Source organism: Ctenocephalides felis, unplaced genomic scaffold, assembly GCF_003426905.1.
Source record: "Ctenocephalides felis isolate EL2017-DRISC unplaced genomic scaffold, ASM342690v1 CF-g0.4_SCAFFOLD_00845, whole genome shotgun sequence".
Classification (NCBI taxonomy): Eukaryota; Metazoa; Arthropoda; class Insecta; order Siphonaptera; family Pulicidae; genus Ctenocephalides; species Ctenocephalides felis.
In genome coordinates this window covers 51,885,838-51,907,416 of record NW_020536999.1, presented here as the reverse complement: position 1 = coordinate 51,907,416, position 21,579 = coordinate 51,885,838, and the positions used below count along the sequence as shown (strand labels likewise).

The following is a 21,579-nucleotide window of genomic DNA, read 5'->3' as shown; positions in this document are numbered from 1 at the left end:
ATATATATATATATATGTATATATATATATATATATATACTATTTTATATTAATGTGTTATATTTCTACCTTACGCCCTATGTATTATCTCTACCTATCTATTGCCTATACCGGGGATTGAACCCGGTTCCTCTGCGTGACAGTCACGCATCTTAACCACTACTCTATCGGGTCCCCCCACTGAAATATATATATAACGGAACACACTGTTGTTTCTTTGGTTAATTTTCTAATTAATTTAGCATTTTCTAATTGAGTAACTAATACTAAGATGACGCGACAACACACGTAAAAAGACGGTTGATTGTAGCGTTACAGTGGTCGAGTGGTTAAGGTCGTAGCCTGTCACGCGGCGGACCGGGGTTCGAATCCCGGTAAGGGTGAAAATAGTATGTAAGCGAAATCGTAGGCGTAAGATAATAAATGTTAGGCGGTTTAGATATAAGTGTAAGGATTGAGCGTATACGGTGTGGTGGTAAAGGAACGTACGATAAAGTAGTTATAAGGCGTATAACCACGTAAAATGTAATGTTTAGGTATGGTTTAGGTATAGGTGATACACATACGCGAAAATAAATTTGATATTAGGGGTTATCGTATAAGAATTGCGAATGTTATATAGATTTAATTTATAAATATTCTTTCTTCTATGCAAATATTTAGTTGCTGGTTAGTTTTTTGACAAAGGCAGGGCAAAAGTGCAAGAAATGTCGATTTAGTTTTTTAGTCAACGGAGCATCTGGTTTAAATGATTCAAAAAACATTTTACATTTATTTACTGAAGGAAGAAGGGATTAAATTTTTGGGCAGGTCGAATAAAAAAAGTAAAATATTCTCTGTTAAAAATATTAAATATCGGTACGAAAAGTTCTAGCAATTTGCCTCAAGGCGCGCCATGCACCACTAGTTTAGTCTTATATTACAAGAACAAAAAGTTCAAAACCATCGGAATCGAAAGGTGAAAGTTTTTTAGGTAAATTTGATTATCAATCAACTTTATTTATACTAAAATAATTATTAGTTAGTGAAGTGGGTGGCATCGTGCCTTAAGGCAAATTGCTAAAATTTCGCGTACCGTAACAAAATGTTCGAGGAATACTGAATGTTTTCAAATAGATTATTATAAATATTGTAACATTGTCTAATATTTATAAGAATTATATAAACTGAATTGCAAAGTTGAAATTATTTGTAAAGTATATTAGAACTATAGTCAGAATTAAAATTAAATCTGAATTATTTTCGATATACAAAAAATTTAAAAAAAAAAAAAAGTTGAACAAATTTTTTTTTCCAATATCAATTATTTTATTAAGATAAGCAGAAAATTCTTTGAATCAATTAAATCGGACGCTTAGTTCTCTCAAAAACTGCCATTTTTTGTACATTTAGCTTCGTATCTTCAAAATGGCTGGGCCTGCCTATGCGAAAAACTATTAACCACTTCTCCCAATCATTACTAATTGAATGTTTTTTAGATCATTCAAATCGGATTCTCCGTTCTCTCAAAAACTCGATTTCTATTTTCTGCACTCTTTGCTCTTTAACTCTGTAACTGCTGGACCTGCCTTTGCCAAAACCTAATCAGCACATTTCCTTATCGATAGGAATCTAATGTTTTTTGAACCATTCAAATCGATTGATCCGTACGCCCGAAAACGTGAACGAAAAAAATGCAGACATACAAAACACACATCCATTTTTCTGAGGTATGCCAAAATGTTCAGAAACTTTCAAAACGTCGAAAAATGCAAAAATTTTCATTTTCGATTTTCGGCCCATCACTATAACTACCCTACGGGAAGTTGATTAAATTGAATTAAGCAATTTTGCAAGATACAAATTAAATAAATAGTTATTCCAACTCTGCTGATAAATATTTTTGAAAATATATCACATCAAGGTTAATTAAAGCGTTATCTCTGTAAAAAATGCACCCATTATATTTTGCATTGGCTAAATAATTTAGCTAGTATTTTGTAAAATTCCTTCAAAATCAAAATAAGATATTGGACCTGTTTGCTCTCTGACCTTCTCTAACTATCCCGCCTATGGAGCAAAAAGGACCAGGTTACAAATTTTTAAAAAACATCAACAAAAAACAAAATTTTTAATAAACAAAGCACATTTCTACAATTATTAATTCGTTGGGATTTTACTGAACATAGTCAGATACTTGTTGGATTGATATATATTATTTGTTGTGATATGGTTTAAAATAAAAATGATCGAAGTCAACCTACCTTATATAAGCTCACAAAATGCTGAGATTTTTTTATAAAATTCTTAATTTTTTTATTATAAAACAAAATTTGAAAATAACTGTAGTATGTTTCTTGCATTTGGTCTATGTAGTAGCACGTTACGTTCTCTAGACATAAAGCACCCCTTGTGTCGATTTACGATAACCTTTCAATGTATTTTATTCCAACGTCACATTGTGTCGCCCCAGTACATACATAACACAATTTTCACATTAAACATATGTCCATTATATGCACAGTATGGAAATAGTCCATTATACCTATGGTGGGCGCGTGTCTGTGAGAAACCGGCTTTCGATCTGGTTTAGGTATTTCATGTAAAATATTATGCGGACGTGTCGAACAGAACGTTTTTGAAAAGCTGAGTTATGCTAACATCACCAGAAGGCTCTATGGACATAGTGGGAAATATAAAAGGAGCAAAAACCGAAGGTGAGAATGTCGAACGCCTTTACAAAAGCCATGGGCTGACACAATAACATTTCGCTTGCTGAAACTTCGATATCTTCGGAGTGTGCGAATTTCAATTCCATGTCAACGGCAGATAGTGTGCGAAACTGAATACTTTTTCAAGTAACATATTGAATGTGACGATTATATAGAAATAGTAAAGAAATAATACTAAACTATTTTATATAAAGATATGATAGTTTAGAGTTATCATTTAAATCCAAAATATAAATTTTCGTAACTTACTGATTTTTATAACATTCTTTTCTAATAATATCGTTAATGAAGGGTGCTGACTCAATGTAATGATGGAAACATGTTCAAACAAACATACTTCATCTTTCTCTCTTTGAACCATATCTCATAAACAGTATGGTTTAGCTGTTATGAAGACTGTCACTACCGCAACCTGGCCCAATCTTATCCATTCTCCTGTATTTAAAACTTTTGTTAGCTGCTAATAAAAGTTGGTCACAATATTGTAAAACATTTCTCTAATTTTTGTTTCAAGTCTATTTATTTTTAGTTTTTGTTTAATTAATTGAACGCATTCAATTTTCTTTTGGCAAATGATTACAATGCAAGTTACAAATACACACTGTAGCTTCTGAAAGTATCTTATTGCAGAAGCTATAAAATTATATTTTTATTAAACTTCTCGAAAGATGAGTTCCCAAAGAAAAATGTTTTTTTTTTACATCTGTACGTTGCAAAGGTTTCTGAACAATATGGCATACCTTAGACAAAAATGAATGTGTGTGTATGCATGTATTTTTGTAGTGAGTATGTATGTGCGGATACAATTTTTGCCGACGTTTTTGAGAACATGGATCAACCGATTTGAATAATTCGGAAAATATTCGATCACTATTCACTATTAATTGAAAGTAATTAATCAATTTTCAATTTATAGCTAACTTTGTTATATGTATGTTCATGTTCATATACGAGTATATGTGTTTGACTAAAATTGCACATTAAATCCATGTGGGCTGTTCTATAATATTTATTCATCATGAAATCAAGATAATAATTTGAGTTTCAAATATCACCAATTAAATAACGATTTTGCTGCAAAATTAATCTTTGATTCCATGATGAATATGATTTAATTAGAGGTTAAGTGGTTAATAAATATTCTTATGTGTCATAATATTTGAGTTTACGAATACTATCACAGATGGTCCAAGAATTTTCTTAATGACTTATGTTAATAACAAATATAAGAAACTTTTAATTGGAGTGCGCTCTATCTAAATGTTAATATTAAGAGCTGAAACTATTTGAGATTCATTTTTTATTAATTTGAAAGCATTTGCGACCTTTGGGAGCAAATAAATTTGAAAATGTTCTTATATATACATATATATATATATATAGACACATTTATAAGCTTGAAGATGACGAACATGAACAACTATCTGAGTAGTAATTATAATTTTCAATCTATATTAATTGAATGGTATTTGAATATTCAAAATTACTTTGCTTCTAAGTGAATGCCTTGAAATAATGATTTCTCAATAACAATTGTAAATGAATCTTCATAAAAAACTATTTAGTACAATTTGCAATAAAATATATTTATAAAGTTTATGTTATTTAAAATCGGCTCCAAGTTTTTCGATACTACTTGGTCAAATCATTGTTTCTTCAAGTAAAAATAATTATTATTGTATTGATGATTATTATTATATTGATCATTGATGGTTTCGATGTCGAAGTTTTTATCATTAGCTATTTTATAATTATATCCATATTAAAATAATTCAAATTAGATTTTTGTTACCATTGTTGATAAGATATGTATGTAGGTACAAGTAACTGGTGGTCCATATAGTGGTTCTATAGGTTCTAGTGATATTACTGTTTAGATATTTCTGTAAAAAAAATATATAAAGTATTATACATCGTTAGAAAGGTATCAAAATTCTTAGTATTTTTCCCATATATCGCAACTTCGAATTCCGAACGGTGTGTTGCTATCGTAAAATTTCAGGAAAATCGTTTTTTTTCGTTTTTTTCGTATCTTTTACGGTTTAGATAGTATAGAGCAATATGTGTACATGTTAACTTGTCAAAATGCAAAGTGCGGTTAGGTTAGAGCAACACTCCTCACGATTCGATATTTCTGTAAAGAAAACATATAAAGTATTATACATCGTTAGAAAGGTCTCAAAATTCTTAGTTTTTTTCCCATATATCGCAACTTCGAATTCCGAGCGGTGTGGCTTACAGGCAAGTTGCTATCGATAAATTCCAATATTTAAATGGGTTACATAAAGAAAATTCGATGATTTTATTATCTCTATGTTTTCTACTCTAAAGGCTTGTAATTGTAAATAAATTGTACTAAGACTATTTCTTGTACTAAGACTAATTTCTTGTATAATTCAGATATAAAATGTCATAAGAAGTAAATCTGGCAGTTGATGTAAATTAGCAAGGCTACATAACTTAAATATGCTGTATAGATATCCTTATTCTCAATCCCTTAATTTTAATCAATTTCTTGTAAGACAACAAATAACGTGTAATAACTTTTTTAAAATCTTTGATAACTACGGTTTTTATTTTTTATTTATTTATGGATTAATTTAATAATAATAAGATTTCCTCAATGCTTAATTCATTTATTCTAGGGTCATGACACGACGACTTCAGGTATCTGTTGGACATTGCACGTATTAGGATTACATCCTGATGTACAGGTAATAATGCAAATATCCTGGTAAACTGCACTGGTTTAATAGCAATAGGATAATGACTTATATTGGTATAATTATTTTCCTACAGAAAAAAGTTCATGAAGAACTGGACGAAGTTCTCGGTCCCGTGACTGATGAACTGATCACCACTCGAGAGTTGTCCCAACTGCGATACTTGGAAATGGTCATAAAGGAAAGCATGCGTCTGTATCCCCCAGTGCCTGGAATTAGCAGAGAGATTACTGAAGATGTTAAAGTTGGTAAGTGAAATTTATTTATTTGCTCTGGGGTTTCTTTGTTTACATGCTGAGGGAGTTGATTTATACCTTCAATATATCACTATTTTGTTGATTTTATATTCTATTATATGATTTTTTTTTTACTTTTTTATATTATAAAACTACGAACGTTTCGGAGATTTTTTTTGAAAAATTTCTTCACAAAAATTGGTTCATTATAACTCAATATTTACTTTCAATATCCAACACTGTCCTCAACTATTCAAGATGAATATCACAATACTGATTTTATTTTTCAACATGTGAAGACCTGCAACATTATGTAGGTTTCGTTGTCCTTTACTAAATGAAAAACGTTTTTCATACACGATTGATCCGGAATTTTTCACCGATTTATATTTGAATTTGAATCTAAATAAGAACTCTTTTTAAAAGTAATATTTTGGTTAGGTTTTTTATCATATATATATTGTTAACCAACTGTTAATTACTATAGTCTTCATTAATAACAACCGAGCTAATTGATCAATATAAAATATCCATGCTTTAATATAAATAAAAAATGACTCTACTCTGTTTTATATAATAAATACATGCAACCTTAATTTATATTAAACTTATGGTAACGTTATATTATAATATAATAGCTAATATTATGATATATTACAATATAATAATAATGACAATATACGCCCTACAATATATATTTTGTCAATATATATATATATTCTTTATTTACATTTGTGAATTACAATATGTCGTTTTTATACAACATTCATTAATTTTGATGGTTTAATAAATAAAGGAAAAATGTCGAAAGGTCACCTATTGGTGCCCGATTCGATGTTGGATATGTTTAGCTTATAGATGTAGTCCTGTTGTGAAAATATTTAATTGAGACTACAAGTTATTGTACTTATTATAGGATTTCTAAAGAATGTCAAAAAGGGGCCGTTTTCTTCTGAGCCGTTCAATGCCATGGTTTTTATTAAGTTTTTGGCCATGATGTTAGGGTGGTTCTGTATTTTATCCTTGTATCTCAGACAGAACTTTTCAATTTTTTCCTTAACAGTGTTAATGCTCAAATCTGTGTGAACCAACCAATTTGGGACATACTTGGGTGCGTTTATAATTTCTTCCAAAATCTTGTTTTGAAATCTTTGTATTATGGCGATGTTGGATTTGCGTCCCGTTCCCCAAAGCTATATTCCGTTTGCTAATATATATATTTTGAAACATTGTCGTAATATAATGGTTAAAACTTGAAATTTAAAATAATAATTAAATATGTATGATTACTTAATTATACCAGTTTTGACACTCGATGTTTATCATCATTTAGCCAATATAATACAAAAGTTGAATACAGTAACACATAATAAGACTTGAATAAAAAGGGTAAGAGGATTAGAAACAATTTGGTTTTACGATTTGTAACAAATTTCCTAGATCTACTTCTATTAATCATAGTCAAGATGTATTATCTAGTGTTGCAATTAATTTTTTTTACAAATACTTTAGCTAAAAGCTCACATCTATTATCGAAACTAGTACATTTGAATTTGAAATATTTTTTATTTCCAAAAGCAATTGTTTTGTCAAAACAAGCGGAAAGTTTTTTGAATTATTCAAGTCAGATGCTTCGTTCTCTCAAAAACTGCCATTTTTTGCACATTTAGCTTGGTATCTCTGAAACGGCTGGACCTGCCTTTGCCAAAATCTAATCACCACTTCTCCTCGTCACTACGAATTGAATGTTTTTAGATAATTCACATCGGATGCTCTGTTCTCTCAAAAATTCGTTTTTTATTTTCTGCACTCTTTGCTCCGTATCTACGAAACGACTGGACCTGTCTGTGCCTAATCAGCACATCTCCCTATCTATAGGAATCGAACCGATTGAACCATTCAAATCGGCTGATCCGTGGGCCCGAAAACGTGGACGAAAAATTGTATCCAAACATACATATACACACATTCATACACACACATCCATTATTTCTGAGGTACGCCAGAATTTTCAGAAACCTTTAAAACGTGAAGAAATGTAAAAATTTTCAATTTCGATTTTTGGACGATTACAATAACTTACCCTACGGGAAGTTAATAAACAGTGTTTCATAACTGAAATAGATGTATTCTTGTAATCGTTGAGTAAAACATTTCATCTAATCTAATTTCATCTAAATTTGGGAATAAATGAAAGTCTTGAATCTTATAGAATATATAATCGTAAATAATTCTTAACTTTTATGATTTATAATAAAACCATAAAAATGTCTCATATTTGGGGTTTTTAAAACTAATTTTTTACGTATCAGCCATTTTCATTACAATTTTAATCTAAATTGAAACCTAGTGGTGTATGGCATCGTGCCTTACGGTAAATTGCTATTACTTCCCGTTCCGTAATGTTATCAAATATATTATTATAAAATCTGTAACTTTTTTTATTCATATTTTATAGACAAAATAGAAGGAAGGAAGATTGTCTCATTAATAGGAATCGAATGGTTTTTGATTAATTCAAATCGGTTGACCGGTGCTCTCGAAAACATCGACTAAATATTGTATCCATACATTATATACGTACTACATACAACCATGTACATGCACATCTATTTTTTTAGGTATGCCAAATTGTTCGGAAACCTCCAAATCGTTAAGATAAGCAAAAAAAATTATTTTGGATTTTTGGTCGATTACTATCCTACGATTGCCCTACAGGAAGTTAATAAATATAAACTAAATGCATTTATAATTTGTATAGCTTCATTAAATTTGATTCTAGTATATAACAATGAGAACCTCATCGAATTGGAACCGTAAAATCAGGTAAAGTGATTGATAAAACCAATTTCCATCGTCACTCTGTTAAAATTGTTTGTGTAACTTAGATTAAATAAATTCGTTACGTGCGGTGACTTTATGAGATTCAGAAATTACAATCTACCTGCGCGCATATCACCTTTGGAAATTAGTGGTGCTCCGGGCCGTGATCTCGACAATCAAGCTATGCAAATGTGCGAAATTGCGACGGCGGCGCTTTCATTACACACCTAATTGTTGAAGGGATGATAAATCCACACTTTGTTAACAGACAAACAAGAAAACAAACATGCTGGATGTATGTTTACAGAATTTTAAGAGGGAACTCGTTATGGAAATGGATTATATTTTTATATTACTTTTGCGTTGATCAAACGAAAATAATTTTTATGTTACGCTTTGGTACGATACACGATTTTTTTGGAAATTGTAGTTGTAGTTTTTTTGTAATTTGTAGAATTAATTCTCTTTGGATTTAATTAGTTGATAATTTCTCAAAAGTAAATCTAAAGTGCACTACGAATTACATTATTTACAGTTAATTACATATTAAGTTTAGATGGGTTCCATTAGAAATGAGTTAGTGGGTATTAATCAGAATTCAGAGTTATAATTGAGATTTACTGCAGAATAGTCAAAAAGATTATATTATTTTCTTTTTGTCATGATTACATTAAACTGCTGCATCATTGGACTTGTAGTTTTCGGATTTCTTCTGCTTTATGAAGTATACAATAAAACATTGTCTGTATTATTAAAAAATTAACAAAAATCTTAATTTATTATTAAACGATTTTTCAATTATACAAATCGGTTATTCCATACTGTCGAAAATGTCGAGAAACCATATAAATAAACTTCAAAATTAAAAATCTTGGTACGGAACCTAAAAAAAAAATGCACAAATGTGTACACAATATTACAATCTCTATAAAATATCTGAAAAATTAAACGATATGTTCATTTCGTCAATACAAGTACAATGTTTTTTGAATTATTAAAATCGGACGCTCCGTTTTCTTAAAAACTGAGTTATCATTTTTGGCACTTTTCGCCCCGTATCTTTGGAACGGCTAGACGCCCCGTATCTTTGGAACGCCAAAACCTAATCAGCACGTCTCCTTATCAATACGAATAGAATGTTTTTTTAATTATTCAAATCGGTTGATCGGTGTTCCCAAAATCGTCGACGAAAATTTGTATCCGCACACACACACGCATGCACACACGCACACGCACGCACACGCACGCACACATGCACACACCGAAATGCCAAAATATTCAGAAGCCTTTGAAACGTAAAGATATGTAAAAATTTTCATTTTCGATTTTTTTGAGATTACTATAGCTAGCTATACGGGAAGTTAATAACTTGCCTATTATAATGCTTGATATTCTATGATAAACAGAATATATAAATACAAAAAATAATTAATATAATAATAAAGTTAAAATTAATTAAAAGCTTCTCAAATTATTCACTTTTATTCTTGATTTCTCTCAGGGAATCCATTACCTCAAATATAAGCTGCTTGTGAACTTTAATACATTGTTGCTGTTATGAAAGATGTTTTAAATTATTCACCACGCTTCGAGCTGTTCAAACAAAATCGATTGGGCGGAATGAAGTAATGTATTTGAATTCTGAATTAAAAAGTTCAGGACTCCTTTATTTAATAAAATTGAATGCATTCCAAGCCAAGGCAAAGACTAAGGATGTTTTAATAATGCATATCCATGGCTTCTGAAAATCCTACTCGCGATACGAAAAGAGACGTGTCTTATTAACCTCCAGAAGGAGATGTTTATGTTTTTATCGAAAATTGCTAATTTTATGTTTTTTCGACGTTTCAAGACATTCTGAATCGAATGAGACCAAATTTGGAAGAACTATATGTGTGTGTGCGTATGTGAACAGATTTTTTTTCGTAAATTGACGTTTTCTCAAAAACGACTGGACCGATTTCAAGCTATTAGATGTATCTCGATGAAGACTATTGTTTCTCAGTTTTGTGCGAAGATCGGCCAAGCCGTTTCTTTGTGAATAGTAGAAAACTAAAAATAATTGTCCACATTTTAGCCCGCAATTCTGAATCGATTTTAAAATTCAAAAACTGTTCGAAAGATATTGGTTCGGAAAGATACTGATTAGTTTTTTTCCACGATTTTTACGATTTTTTTTTTGACTGTAGATACCACTGTCTTATAAATCGTACTAAAATACTACAACCCTACGGCAACTCGTTTAGCTTTAAAAATTATTCAAAGTTTGCAAAAATTAGTATGGTCTTCTTGGCATTTGTCAAAACCTGAATTTGCCTGAACCGATTTCAGAAATTTAAAAACCACATGATGTATCTCGATGGGGATTATCGTTTCTCAGTTTTGTGCGATGATCGACCGAGACGTTTCTTTGTAATTTGAAAAAAAGTGTTAAACTTTTCGTCCACATTTAAGCTCATACTACCGAATCGATTTTAAAAAATCAAAAACTGTTTGAAAGATATTAGTTCGGAATGATACTGATTAGTTTTAGGTGAAAATCTACCGAGCCGTTTTTTTGTAATTAACTGTTGAAAAAAAAATGTAAGTCGATTTTTATCGAACTTTTTTGGCGATATATATCATGGTCTTATAGAACTTACTGAAATATTACGGCCTTAGGACATGTAGTTTAATTTTAAAAATTTATCAAAGTTTGAGAAAATGAGTAGTTTTTTTGACATTTGTTAAAATTAAAATTAGAGGATTTACTTGGTATAACTATAGAGTACTTGGTCTTACATACTACACAATTAAAGTCCTACAAAAAACTGGCTCAATTATAAAAATTATTGATTTTTGAAAATTTGCTTTTAGAAAATACACATAGTCAAAGTGTTTGTTCGTTTTCAATTATGTGTAATAAATCCACTCGGAATACTTTTAATGACTCATAAACTAATTTATTTTTTATTGATTAAGTTGATTATTTAAACATCGGGAAGTTTATGTAACTTGCCTCAAGCCAAAATACCAAACCAACTAGTTTAAATATTTTCTAAAAAATTCTATGCCTTTGATGGATGACCTGAAAATGGAACATTATTTCCAAAGTATCGAAAAAGAATTATAAATTTATAAATTTTAGAAATCGTTCTTCTTGTGCTCTGCATAACATTAATGAATTACAAATTCATTCATGAATGATCAAAACTAATTAATTCAGTATTACTATATATATATATATATATATATATATATATATATATATATATTATTTTAAGCTTCTATTGTTTTTGTTCGGAGGCCTATATTTTCGACGGAAAATTTAGGTTGATACACCGATCTTGAGAATGACTAAGGTACACAAATAAATCAAATAATATCAAAGCAAACGTTGAGCTCCGTTGTTCGATGGATGGAAGTCTGCCCTAGATTATGTCGAACGTAATAATGAGCCAATAAAATTCCAGTTATAAATGATGAACAAACAGTATAAAGAAGAAAAGAATAAGAAAATGTCTTGTAATTCATAATTCGGTTGATTCAGTTGACGATGGTAGATGATTTTTTCATATAAAATACATTCGAATCGAAATTAGTTGTCAATTATTTCTCTCATAGCAATGTTCATAAAATAAGCAACTATAAGGTGAAACTAAATAACTCAAATAATTCAAAACATTATTTCTATTACACCTAACTATGATATCTTCTTGATACAATTTTCTTGATACAATTTATCTGTGTTATTTCTAATTTTCGATCGCGATAAATGGAAGAAATAGTTTCCAATAAATAAATAGAGATTAATAGTTCTGCACATATTCAGCTGGATATCGTAACATACTAATTAATTATTAAACTAATTGCGTTCTATTGTTATTCAGAATTAAAATTAATCATGTTTAATCCGATGCACGCTACCAACCATTACAATTGTCCATCTCTATAATACCTAATACATAAAATACTGCTAACAATTACTAAACATTTATAGTTTAGATTTGTTTAATACTATGTGGTATCAATAGTTATTTCAAAATACTAAATAATCCATCTCCAAAATATCTAATAAAGAAATCTATTAACAACAGAGTATAATTAACTTCCCGTTAGGGTTGGTTATAGTAATGGGCCAAAAATAGAAATTGAAAATTTTTCTTCACGTTTTAGAGGTTTCTAAATATTTTGGCATACCTCAGAAAAAATTTATGTGTATGTGTGTTTTGTGTCCGCATTTTTTCGTTAACGTTTTCGAGCGCACGGATCAACCGATTTGAAACATTCGAAAAAACATTCGATTCCTATTGGTAGAGAGATGTGCTGATTAGTTGATTAGTATTAGATACGGAGCAAAAAGTGCAAAAAATAGTAAAGAAGTTTTTGAGAGATGGAGCATTCGATTTGAATCATTCGAAAAACATACAAGTCGCATTGAATCATATTATATTTGTACATTATATTCGTAATGACGTGAAGAAGTGGTGATTAGTTTTTGGCAAAGGCAGATCCAGCTTTTTCGGAGATGAGAGATGAGAACTAAATGCTAGTTTTTGAAAGAACTAAGCATCCTATTTGAATGATTCAAAAAACTTTCTGCTTGTGTTGACGAAACGATTGATTTTGGGGAAAAAATTTTGATTGTTTTTTTTTCAAAAAAAAAAAATTCGCGAATATCGAAAATAATTCTAAATTGAATTTTTTCTAGCTAAAGTTCTGAAGCTGAATTATATAGTTTAAATAAATAATTTTAACTTTGCAATTCCGTTTATATTTCATAAATTGCAATTCCGTTTATGTCTTACAAATATTAGATAATGTTCTTCATTTTAAATAAGTTAAAAAAGTTTTGTTTATTTACTTTTCTGTAAACATATATAAGTTACAGTATTCATTAATACAACGTTTGATATTCCTCTAATTTTTCATTACGGTGCGGAAAGTTCCAGAAATTTGCCTTAAGGCACTATGCCATACACCCCACTAGTTTATTTTTTTAATTCGATGTAGCGATCGTTATAATATCATGATTTTCTAAATCAAGTCTCATTATCATAATATGATAATATATTCCGAGCAAATATAGTTCTGGTTTGAAAACAATATCAATCAATTATCCTAATCATCTCCGTACAAATTATTTTACTTCTACTCAATTTCTTGTACCGAAACCGGGCAATCATAATCAATAAATAAATAGTCTTACATAAATATGTACGGTGTATAAATATAATTAATCTTCCGTTGCGGTGGAGAGCTCTGGTAGCGCAGAGGTAGCCATCAAAAGTCTGGCGTGTTTTCAACAAAATTAGAATCAACCGGCGTCGTCTAGTACTCATCAATCAATCAAGAGCACATTAATTTTGAGAGTATCTTCAACTTTATCTTTACGATGAAATAATGATTTTAGAACGAGCAATTAATTCAAACGTAGACGTGCCTAGATCACGATATTCGTTACTGTGTGCAACATTTCATGACTTTCGTTTATTTTATAAAACTTCTTCGTATAAAAAATATTTTATGTTTATAAATACCAGAGATGGTAAATATTTATTAATAATGAAATTTATTAATATATACAGAAATTTATAAATATATACAAAAAATCGCATAATTTATTTGTTAAATTTTAGGTACTAGAGATGGTAAACAACGTAAGGAATGTTGCAAATATATATTTATATCTACTTGCTTTCGTAAGGAAAATATTATTTGAAGAGCGAGTAATGATGTAAAATGGATATTGAGAAATAATAGATATATTAGAGATTATTCAACATAATTCAAAATATTTCATACCATTTTTTGCAATTTCAATTATTTAATTAGAATCTGGTAAAGTCAAGTTAATTACATTTGCATTGTTGAAAATCTCAACAAATTTTGCATGTGAAAAAGCACTATTTAAGAAAAAATAAAGTATACATAAGAATAAGTTAATAAAATATTTGTACAAAAAATCTGATTAGATAAACTACTCAGATACAGAATTATTGTGGAGTAAATTTCACAGTCATAAAACGGATTTTTTTTAAATGTTCAAGCGAGCATGTTTTTTATGATTTAGTATGAAATATCAAGTGTACCTATTTTATTCATAGTCAAATGTCTGAACATCCCTCAATTAAAACCAGTCTTCTTTATATGTTCGTGCATCAATTAATTTAGTTTTTGAGATATAATAGCAATAGATTGAGAAGATGTTAAACAGTTCAGAGAGTACTTCACAAGTGGTAAAGCTTCAATCTTACAACCACAAGGTTCCGAGTTCAAGCAGTAGTGATATGCATTTCTTACTAAAGATATTGATAATAAATTAGGTTCCAAACGGGCATTGCCATAAAATGTTGAAAAATCATCAAATTTGGAAAGGACTACCTTTGGATTTAGTTTCTGATAGAAATATATAAAACTACAGAGAGCAGTTAGTTAAAAAAATTATACTACCAACAATTTGGATTAGTTTTAACATGCTTAATCATCAAATTCAATACATAAGACCATCGACTGATCACTGGAAATGGTCTTTTTTATTATTTCTCTCTATTAATTACAATATGTCTTAAAAATAAATAAATAGACATTTAGTAAGGCAATGGTCAAATGGCTTGTATTTTACTAACGTTTTTAGTCCTTTACCGAATACTTGTCGTCTATATTGGGACAGTTCTAAAAAATATTATTTATAAAGTAAAAGTTTTAAAATACTATTACATATAAAAATAAATAACAATTATGTTAAACAGTTTTCAACATAATGTTAAAAAGAATATCGAGACTATGGAGCCGATTCTGCCGTAAAATAGATAGAAAATGATACTATGTAAAAGCTTTTAAAATGCTATGTATCGTCTGTGCGATTAGGTGTTTTACACATAAAATGCAACTTCACTCGTAAGTTCTCATTCCACATCACAAAGATGCATTTATAACATTGTTTTCTTTGATATTTGTGCATTTTCTATCTAAAACGCCAGGCTGCACAGCAACCTCATGGCATTGTGACAGTATTTAGTACTATTTTATATTAGAAGCGCTACGTAACATAGCTTTGTCATAACATTTATCTATTAAAAAGCATAATCGGTCCCTATAGCTTATACAATTTATTAAAATATGTATTGTGTTTGTGCATCGTTAGTCTGCTTTATTTTTATATATCTTTACGTTTAAAAGGTTTCTGAACATTTTGGGATATCTTAGACAAATTTCGGGAATTCTGTTCAACCGCTTTGAATGACTTAAAAAGCATTCGATTCTTATTAAGAAGGAAACGTGCTGATTAGTTATTGGACAAAGCAGGATGAGCCAAAGCAGGATGTGCCAAAAATGGTAATCCAGTTACCAAGGGAAATTTTACCAATGCCTTAAGGCACAATGCAGCACTAGTTATGCATATCAATTACCCAGTTGTACAAAATGTTTTCTTAAGTGATTTCACAGGAATTGTCTTTATTTGAATTTCCATCAAACTTTCAAAAGTGCAGAACTGTTTAAATTATATATTGTGTAACCAAAAGCATTAGGAATGTTTTTATAAAATCCTCTTAAATGGTCCTTTCTGGCTAATAATATGCATATTTAAGTTATCAAAATTTAACACAAAAGCTTGGCTGTGCTAACAATATTAGGCATATAAATTTTAAATTATTTTCTGTTACCATTAGAATGAAAAATCAAAGCTTTTCGATATCCCAGAGAGCATCTGTATGTGTCACAATTGCCAGAAGGGGCACCTACGTATGAATTTTTAATGTCCCACGTACGTGACGCTTCATTCGGGCCCTTTTTCGATTTACCACAAGTAGCGGTTTTAAATAATGCATAATTATTCTGACATCACAGGGCGAGGGCGAGGTCACGATTAATTAATTATTGTAGGACGTCGTTTGTTTGTACGAAATGAAATGCGTATTTAAAATTAAATTCATTGCGATGAATTTGAATATTCGACCACTTAATTAATGGAAAAATATGAGCTTAATATTTAATGAAAAATTACTTGCAATGGAAAAATGTTGTAATTAAAATATAATTTAGTATTCGTGTTTGAAATGTCATTTTATAATATAGTTTAATTTTTATAATTGTTATGTGGAATAGACTGAAGAGACTACGGTTGCGCCACTTTTTTTTGATCAGCCATAATTTTGTTAATTTACCAGTTAGCTTGGAGAAAAGCAAATTAAGTGCTAATTTGAACATTTGTCTATGTAGAAATAGTAAAATACTGTTCTTAAATTCGATGAATTAGTGATAACATCCAATGGGACGGTTGTGACAGCATTTGCGGTCAGTAGTGACAGTCATATAAATAAATAAATATTAATAATGATTTATAATGATTTTTAAACCGTCGTTAATAACAATAAAATGTAACAATATGTAACATAACACAACATTAATATTTAGGCACAGCCTATAAATAAAATAGAACAATGTATAACAAACATATTTTTTAAACAAGAATTCTTTGTGAAATCTTTATTTCTTATAATGCATTTTTCTTTTTTTTCCTCTTTAGTATTTTGTCTTAGTTAAGTTGGATTTGTACTCAACGCACATTTTTAAAATAAATCATTATTATGACTGAGATAAATTATCTAAGCAAAAACTAAATGCTGATAAAAATAACTACTAATGTACAAGTTACTGCAAAATAGAAAAGAAGGTGATGTATTTGTATGCATTTATGATTAAAAGAATCCGAACATGAACTTACTTTATATGATTCTTCAAAAGCAATGCAGTCTACAGATGTGGTTAATGAAAGGCACTGACTGAAAGCAATAATAGGAAACTTGTTCCAACTATCATACTTCTGTTTTCTCACTTTGGACCCTATCTCAAAATCAGTATTGTTTAGCTTTTATGGCGACTGTCACTACCGTACCCAGTCTCCTCTACCTATTCTAATATACTACTCATCTATCGAATTATTGGAAAGATCATTTAATGAACAATTTCAGTGATTACTTGAATATAATATTATTTTGTATAATTGTTTGGAATATCGCATTTTTCTATATTTATGGCTTTATATATTTTCCAAATTTTATACATTCCTATGCAGTTTTATTCGTTGAACATAATTATTATACCTATATTTTTTATTCATATCATTCATTATTTGAATCATTGTTTATTAGTTTTTCACATTTTATTTATTCTGTATCATTATTTATATAAATTTAAAGTTTTGTTTATGGGCTGTTATATAATATATTTTAACTCGAGTAATTTGTTAATTATTCTCTCTTTTATTTTTTATTATATTGACTATAATGTCATATTTACAAATTTAAGTTTTTTTTTGATAAATAACTTATTTACATAGCATTTTAATCTAATTTCAATAGTTTAATTTTGATTTTTTTTATTCTAAGTAGCAATAAATAACTGGATATAATTCTATTAAATACAATAGTTATTTATCCATTATACAGTGTTAATTTTGTAGGCCTAAAATTAATTTTAGAATTACATATTTTTGACAGTATATTTGTGCAACATTTTCTATCTCTTTATAGGCAAAAACAGTAACTTCTCAAGTGTTTATAATCGATGCTAATTGTCTTTGAGTAAATATAGGGAGAAGGTTTAGTTATCAGTCCCAAATATTATTTTAGGATAGACTAATATTAATGCAAAATTCAATTAATACCTTTTTCAGCCGTCATTATTATTTGATAATTGATCAAATAGTTTAAAATTTCTTAATGAAATTACTATTGTGCATATTAAAATAATAATACCACAAAATGTGATCTTAAGTAATTAATTGCTTGTATAAGCATTTTATATTACATTGCAGTTAGTGAGCATATAATCTTATTATGTATTTGGAAATTTTATGTAAGTTCTCCGCCGTTGAATTTATACTACAGAAAGTTAACATTTTCTATTGCATTCAACAAAACGGGTTTTACATAAATATTCAAACAAATAATTCAATTATTAACTTCCCGTAGGGTAAGTTATTGTAATCGTCCAAAAATCTAATTTTATATTTTTTTCACCTTTAAGATAGATCAATTACTATGCAAACTGAAAAAACATAACTTTTATGTGATTTCAAACCCATGAATTCAGCTTTGAATCTGATCTATTTATATTTATAAAATCATTTTCCTCTAGCCATTCCGAGTATATGCCCAAATAATCCTCTTAAGTCAAGTGTCTACCGTCCAAAAATACCTTCTGCTTTTGGGGAACTAATGTGATATGATGGAGAATTTATTTTCACTTGAGACGATAAAATTATGTACTTGTAAAGCAATCCAAATCTTGCATCCCATTCTTAATTGTCTAAGAAGTTTTGCGTGAAATTGAAAATTAAAGTGTAACATCTGTATAGCATTTTCAATTCTTTGATGTTACTGATGACGAGAGTCCAGACGGAAAATTACCTTTAGCAAAAAAATTATTTTAAATTTAGTATGAAGGTTTATAAGATGTGTATACAATTTATTGTATATTTGTCAATTTATAATTTTTATTCAAAACAAATTATGCACTGTATCAATATACAACATATATACAGTTTTTATCAATTAACTTTACTCTTATTTATGGTTGAATATCAAAAATACTGAGATTTATTTTCAACTAAATTCAACATTTGTTAAAATAATATGTAAATAATTATTTTGAAGATTATTAAACACAGCTTGAATATTTTGAATCTATTTTTCAATAAATAAAATGTACAAATTTTGAGTAGATACAACTTCTTACAAATTCGTCAATCTATGAGAATTCAAAATAAATTACTTGTAGTACTCATAAATTTTTGAACAGCTTTCGTCTAATTTTTTAATTTGATCATTATATTATATTTATTATTATTGGTTACGGCTTTCTTATGAATTAATAATATCATTTTCATAAAAGTTTTTTTTAGTAAAACTTTCTCAAATAAAACATTTTTATGATTCAAAAGGTTTATTATTTGATAGATTTATATGCTTTTTATACTTGTCCATCAAAACGAATCATATTATCTAAATTTATATAGTGAGTGCTTCTTAAGATTCGATATAAAGATAAAAGCAAGATTTATCAATAAACTTTATTATATAACAAGTTTATCTATTTTAAAGTTTGATGCAAGAATCAATTTTCTCTAGCAAGTATTTCCATAAAATAATTCTTAAGATATATTAAATTCGCATTCGGCGTAAAACTAATTTTGTTCTATGCTTAAGTCGGAAGTAAATGCAAATTCCTTCTATGTATCATGGATATTTTTAATGTTAGTTATTTTTATCTATAAAATTATTACATTTTGATAATTTTTTTTTTCTTGATTTGACGAAGAATACTACATCATCCAGAACTTATTTTTAGCTGCGAACTATATAAGCGCGAGTTTATTATTTTTAAGTAGCTTATCTCTTCCAGTTTACTTTTTGATAATCTCTATGAATGTGTGTAAAACTAATAAAGTCTATGTATTTACACAAGAGATAGAAATTTTATATTTTCTGCTAATAAAACTAGTTTTAATACTTTGTGGAATCTGGAGCTGAATATACGTACAAATTACTACTACTATCGATCTATCCAATTTGTAGTTTCGAAATATCGAAATATTGATTTTAATAGGTATATTTTACATAATGCAATCATTTTTCTAAAAACTTGAATTCATTTAAAACTTGAAAAATTGATGTGAGCGTGTCTTGTAAGTCCGCATTTTTTCGTCCACGTTTTCGGGCGCACGGATCAACCGATTTGAATGGTTCACATAACATTCGATTCCTATGAGATGTGCTGACTTTTTGGTAAAAACAGGTCCAGCCGTTACGGAGATACGGAGCAAAGAGTGCAGAAAATACAAATCGAGTTTTTGAGAGAACGGAGTATTCGATTTGAATTATCTGAAAAATAATCCATTTGTAATGATTGGGAGAAGAGGTGATTAGGCAAAGCTTTTACCAAAGGCAGGTTTAGCCATTTTGAAGATACAGATCTAAATGTGCAAAAAATGGCAGTTTTTGATAGATCTAATAGAACTAAACTAAATTCTGACTAAAGTTCTAATATTTTTTACAAATAATTTCAACTTTGCAATTCAGTTTATATAATTCTTATAAGTATTAGACAATGTTACAGTATTTATTTATAATAATCTATTTGAAAACATTCAATATTCCTCGAACATTTCTTTTCGGTACGGGAAGTTCCAGCACGATGCCATACAGCTATTTTAATATATTAGTATCAAATTAACTACTAAATATATATCAAAAATATTCTTCTGCTCAAGAAATAATTTTATCTATGGTATTATTAAGAAATTATACAATTATAATTCATCGGTTGGGTAATAGTTTGAGATGTATTTCCGGCTTTTGAGAAATGTCTGCGTTCACATCCGACGTCAGTTCATTCACACTCCACCGTTCCTAATCAACTTATAACAGGGTAGCTGGTGAAAAAAACTCTATTTTGAAATCTTTATTGGCATTTTTTTAATTTATAAAATCGTTAATTAAAAGTAAAGGTAATAAAAATACAGAAGAAACATATTTGCTTTTATAATGAATATTTTCTTCAAAATAGAATATGATTTATTGTCAAAATAAAAAAATATTAATAATTATATATAAAAATCAAATTTCTTTTTAACTTCCCGTAGGGTAAGTTATAGTACTCGCAAAAAAATCGAAAATGAAAATTTTTATATATCTTTACGTTTCAGAGGTGTGTGTGTGTGTATGTGTGTGCGTGTGTATGTGTGTTCGGATACAAATTTTTGTCGACGATTTCGGGAACACGGATGAAGCGATTTGAATAATTCAAAAACATTCGATTTGTATTGATAAGGAGACGTGCTGATTAGTTTTTGGCGAAGGCAGGTTTAGCCGTTCCGAAGATATGGGGCAAAAAGTGCCAAAAACGGTAACTCAGTTTTTAAGAGAACTAATTCAAAAAACATCTTACTTATATTAACAAGATGAAGAACTGATCATTTTCATGAAGGCAGGTCTAGTGGTGTCGGAGATCTAGTAAAAAGAGTAACAAAAAAGCCATCTGGCGGTCAAAAATGATCATTAGACATATGCACATCAAATTATCAGATATTTTATAGAGATT

At 28.9% G+C, this 21,579-nt stretch overlaps 1 protein-coding gene across 1 annotated transcript in view; it reads left to right on the top strand.

Moving 5' to 3' along the window:
* Nucleotides 1–21,579, top strand: part of LOC113363865 (cytochrome P450 4C1-like) — a gene marked incomplete at its 5' end in the record, with an annotated part of 201,304 nt that overhangs the window by 130,803 nt on the left and 48,922 nt on the right. Inside the window, 2 exon segments of the mRNA XM_026606351.1 lie at nt 5,357–5,425; nt 5,511–5,682. Of these exon segments, the coding sequence (XP_026462136.1) occupies nt 5,357–5,425; nt 5,511–5,682 (241 nt within the window).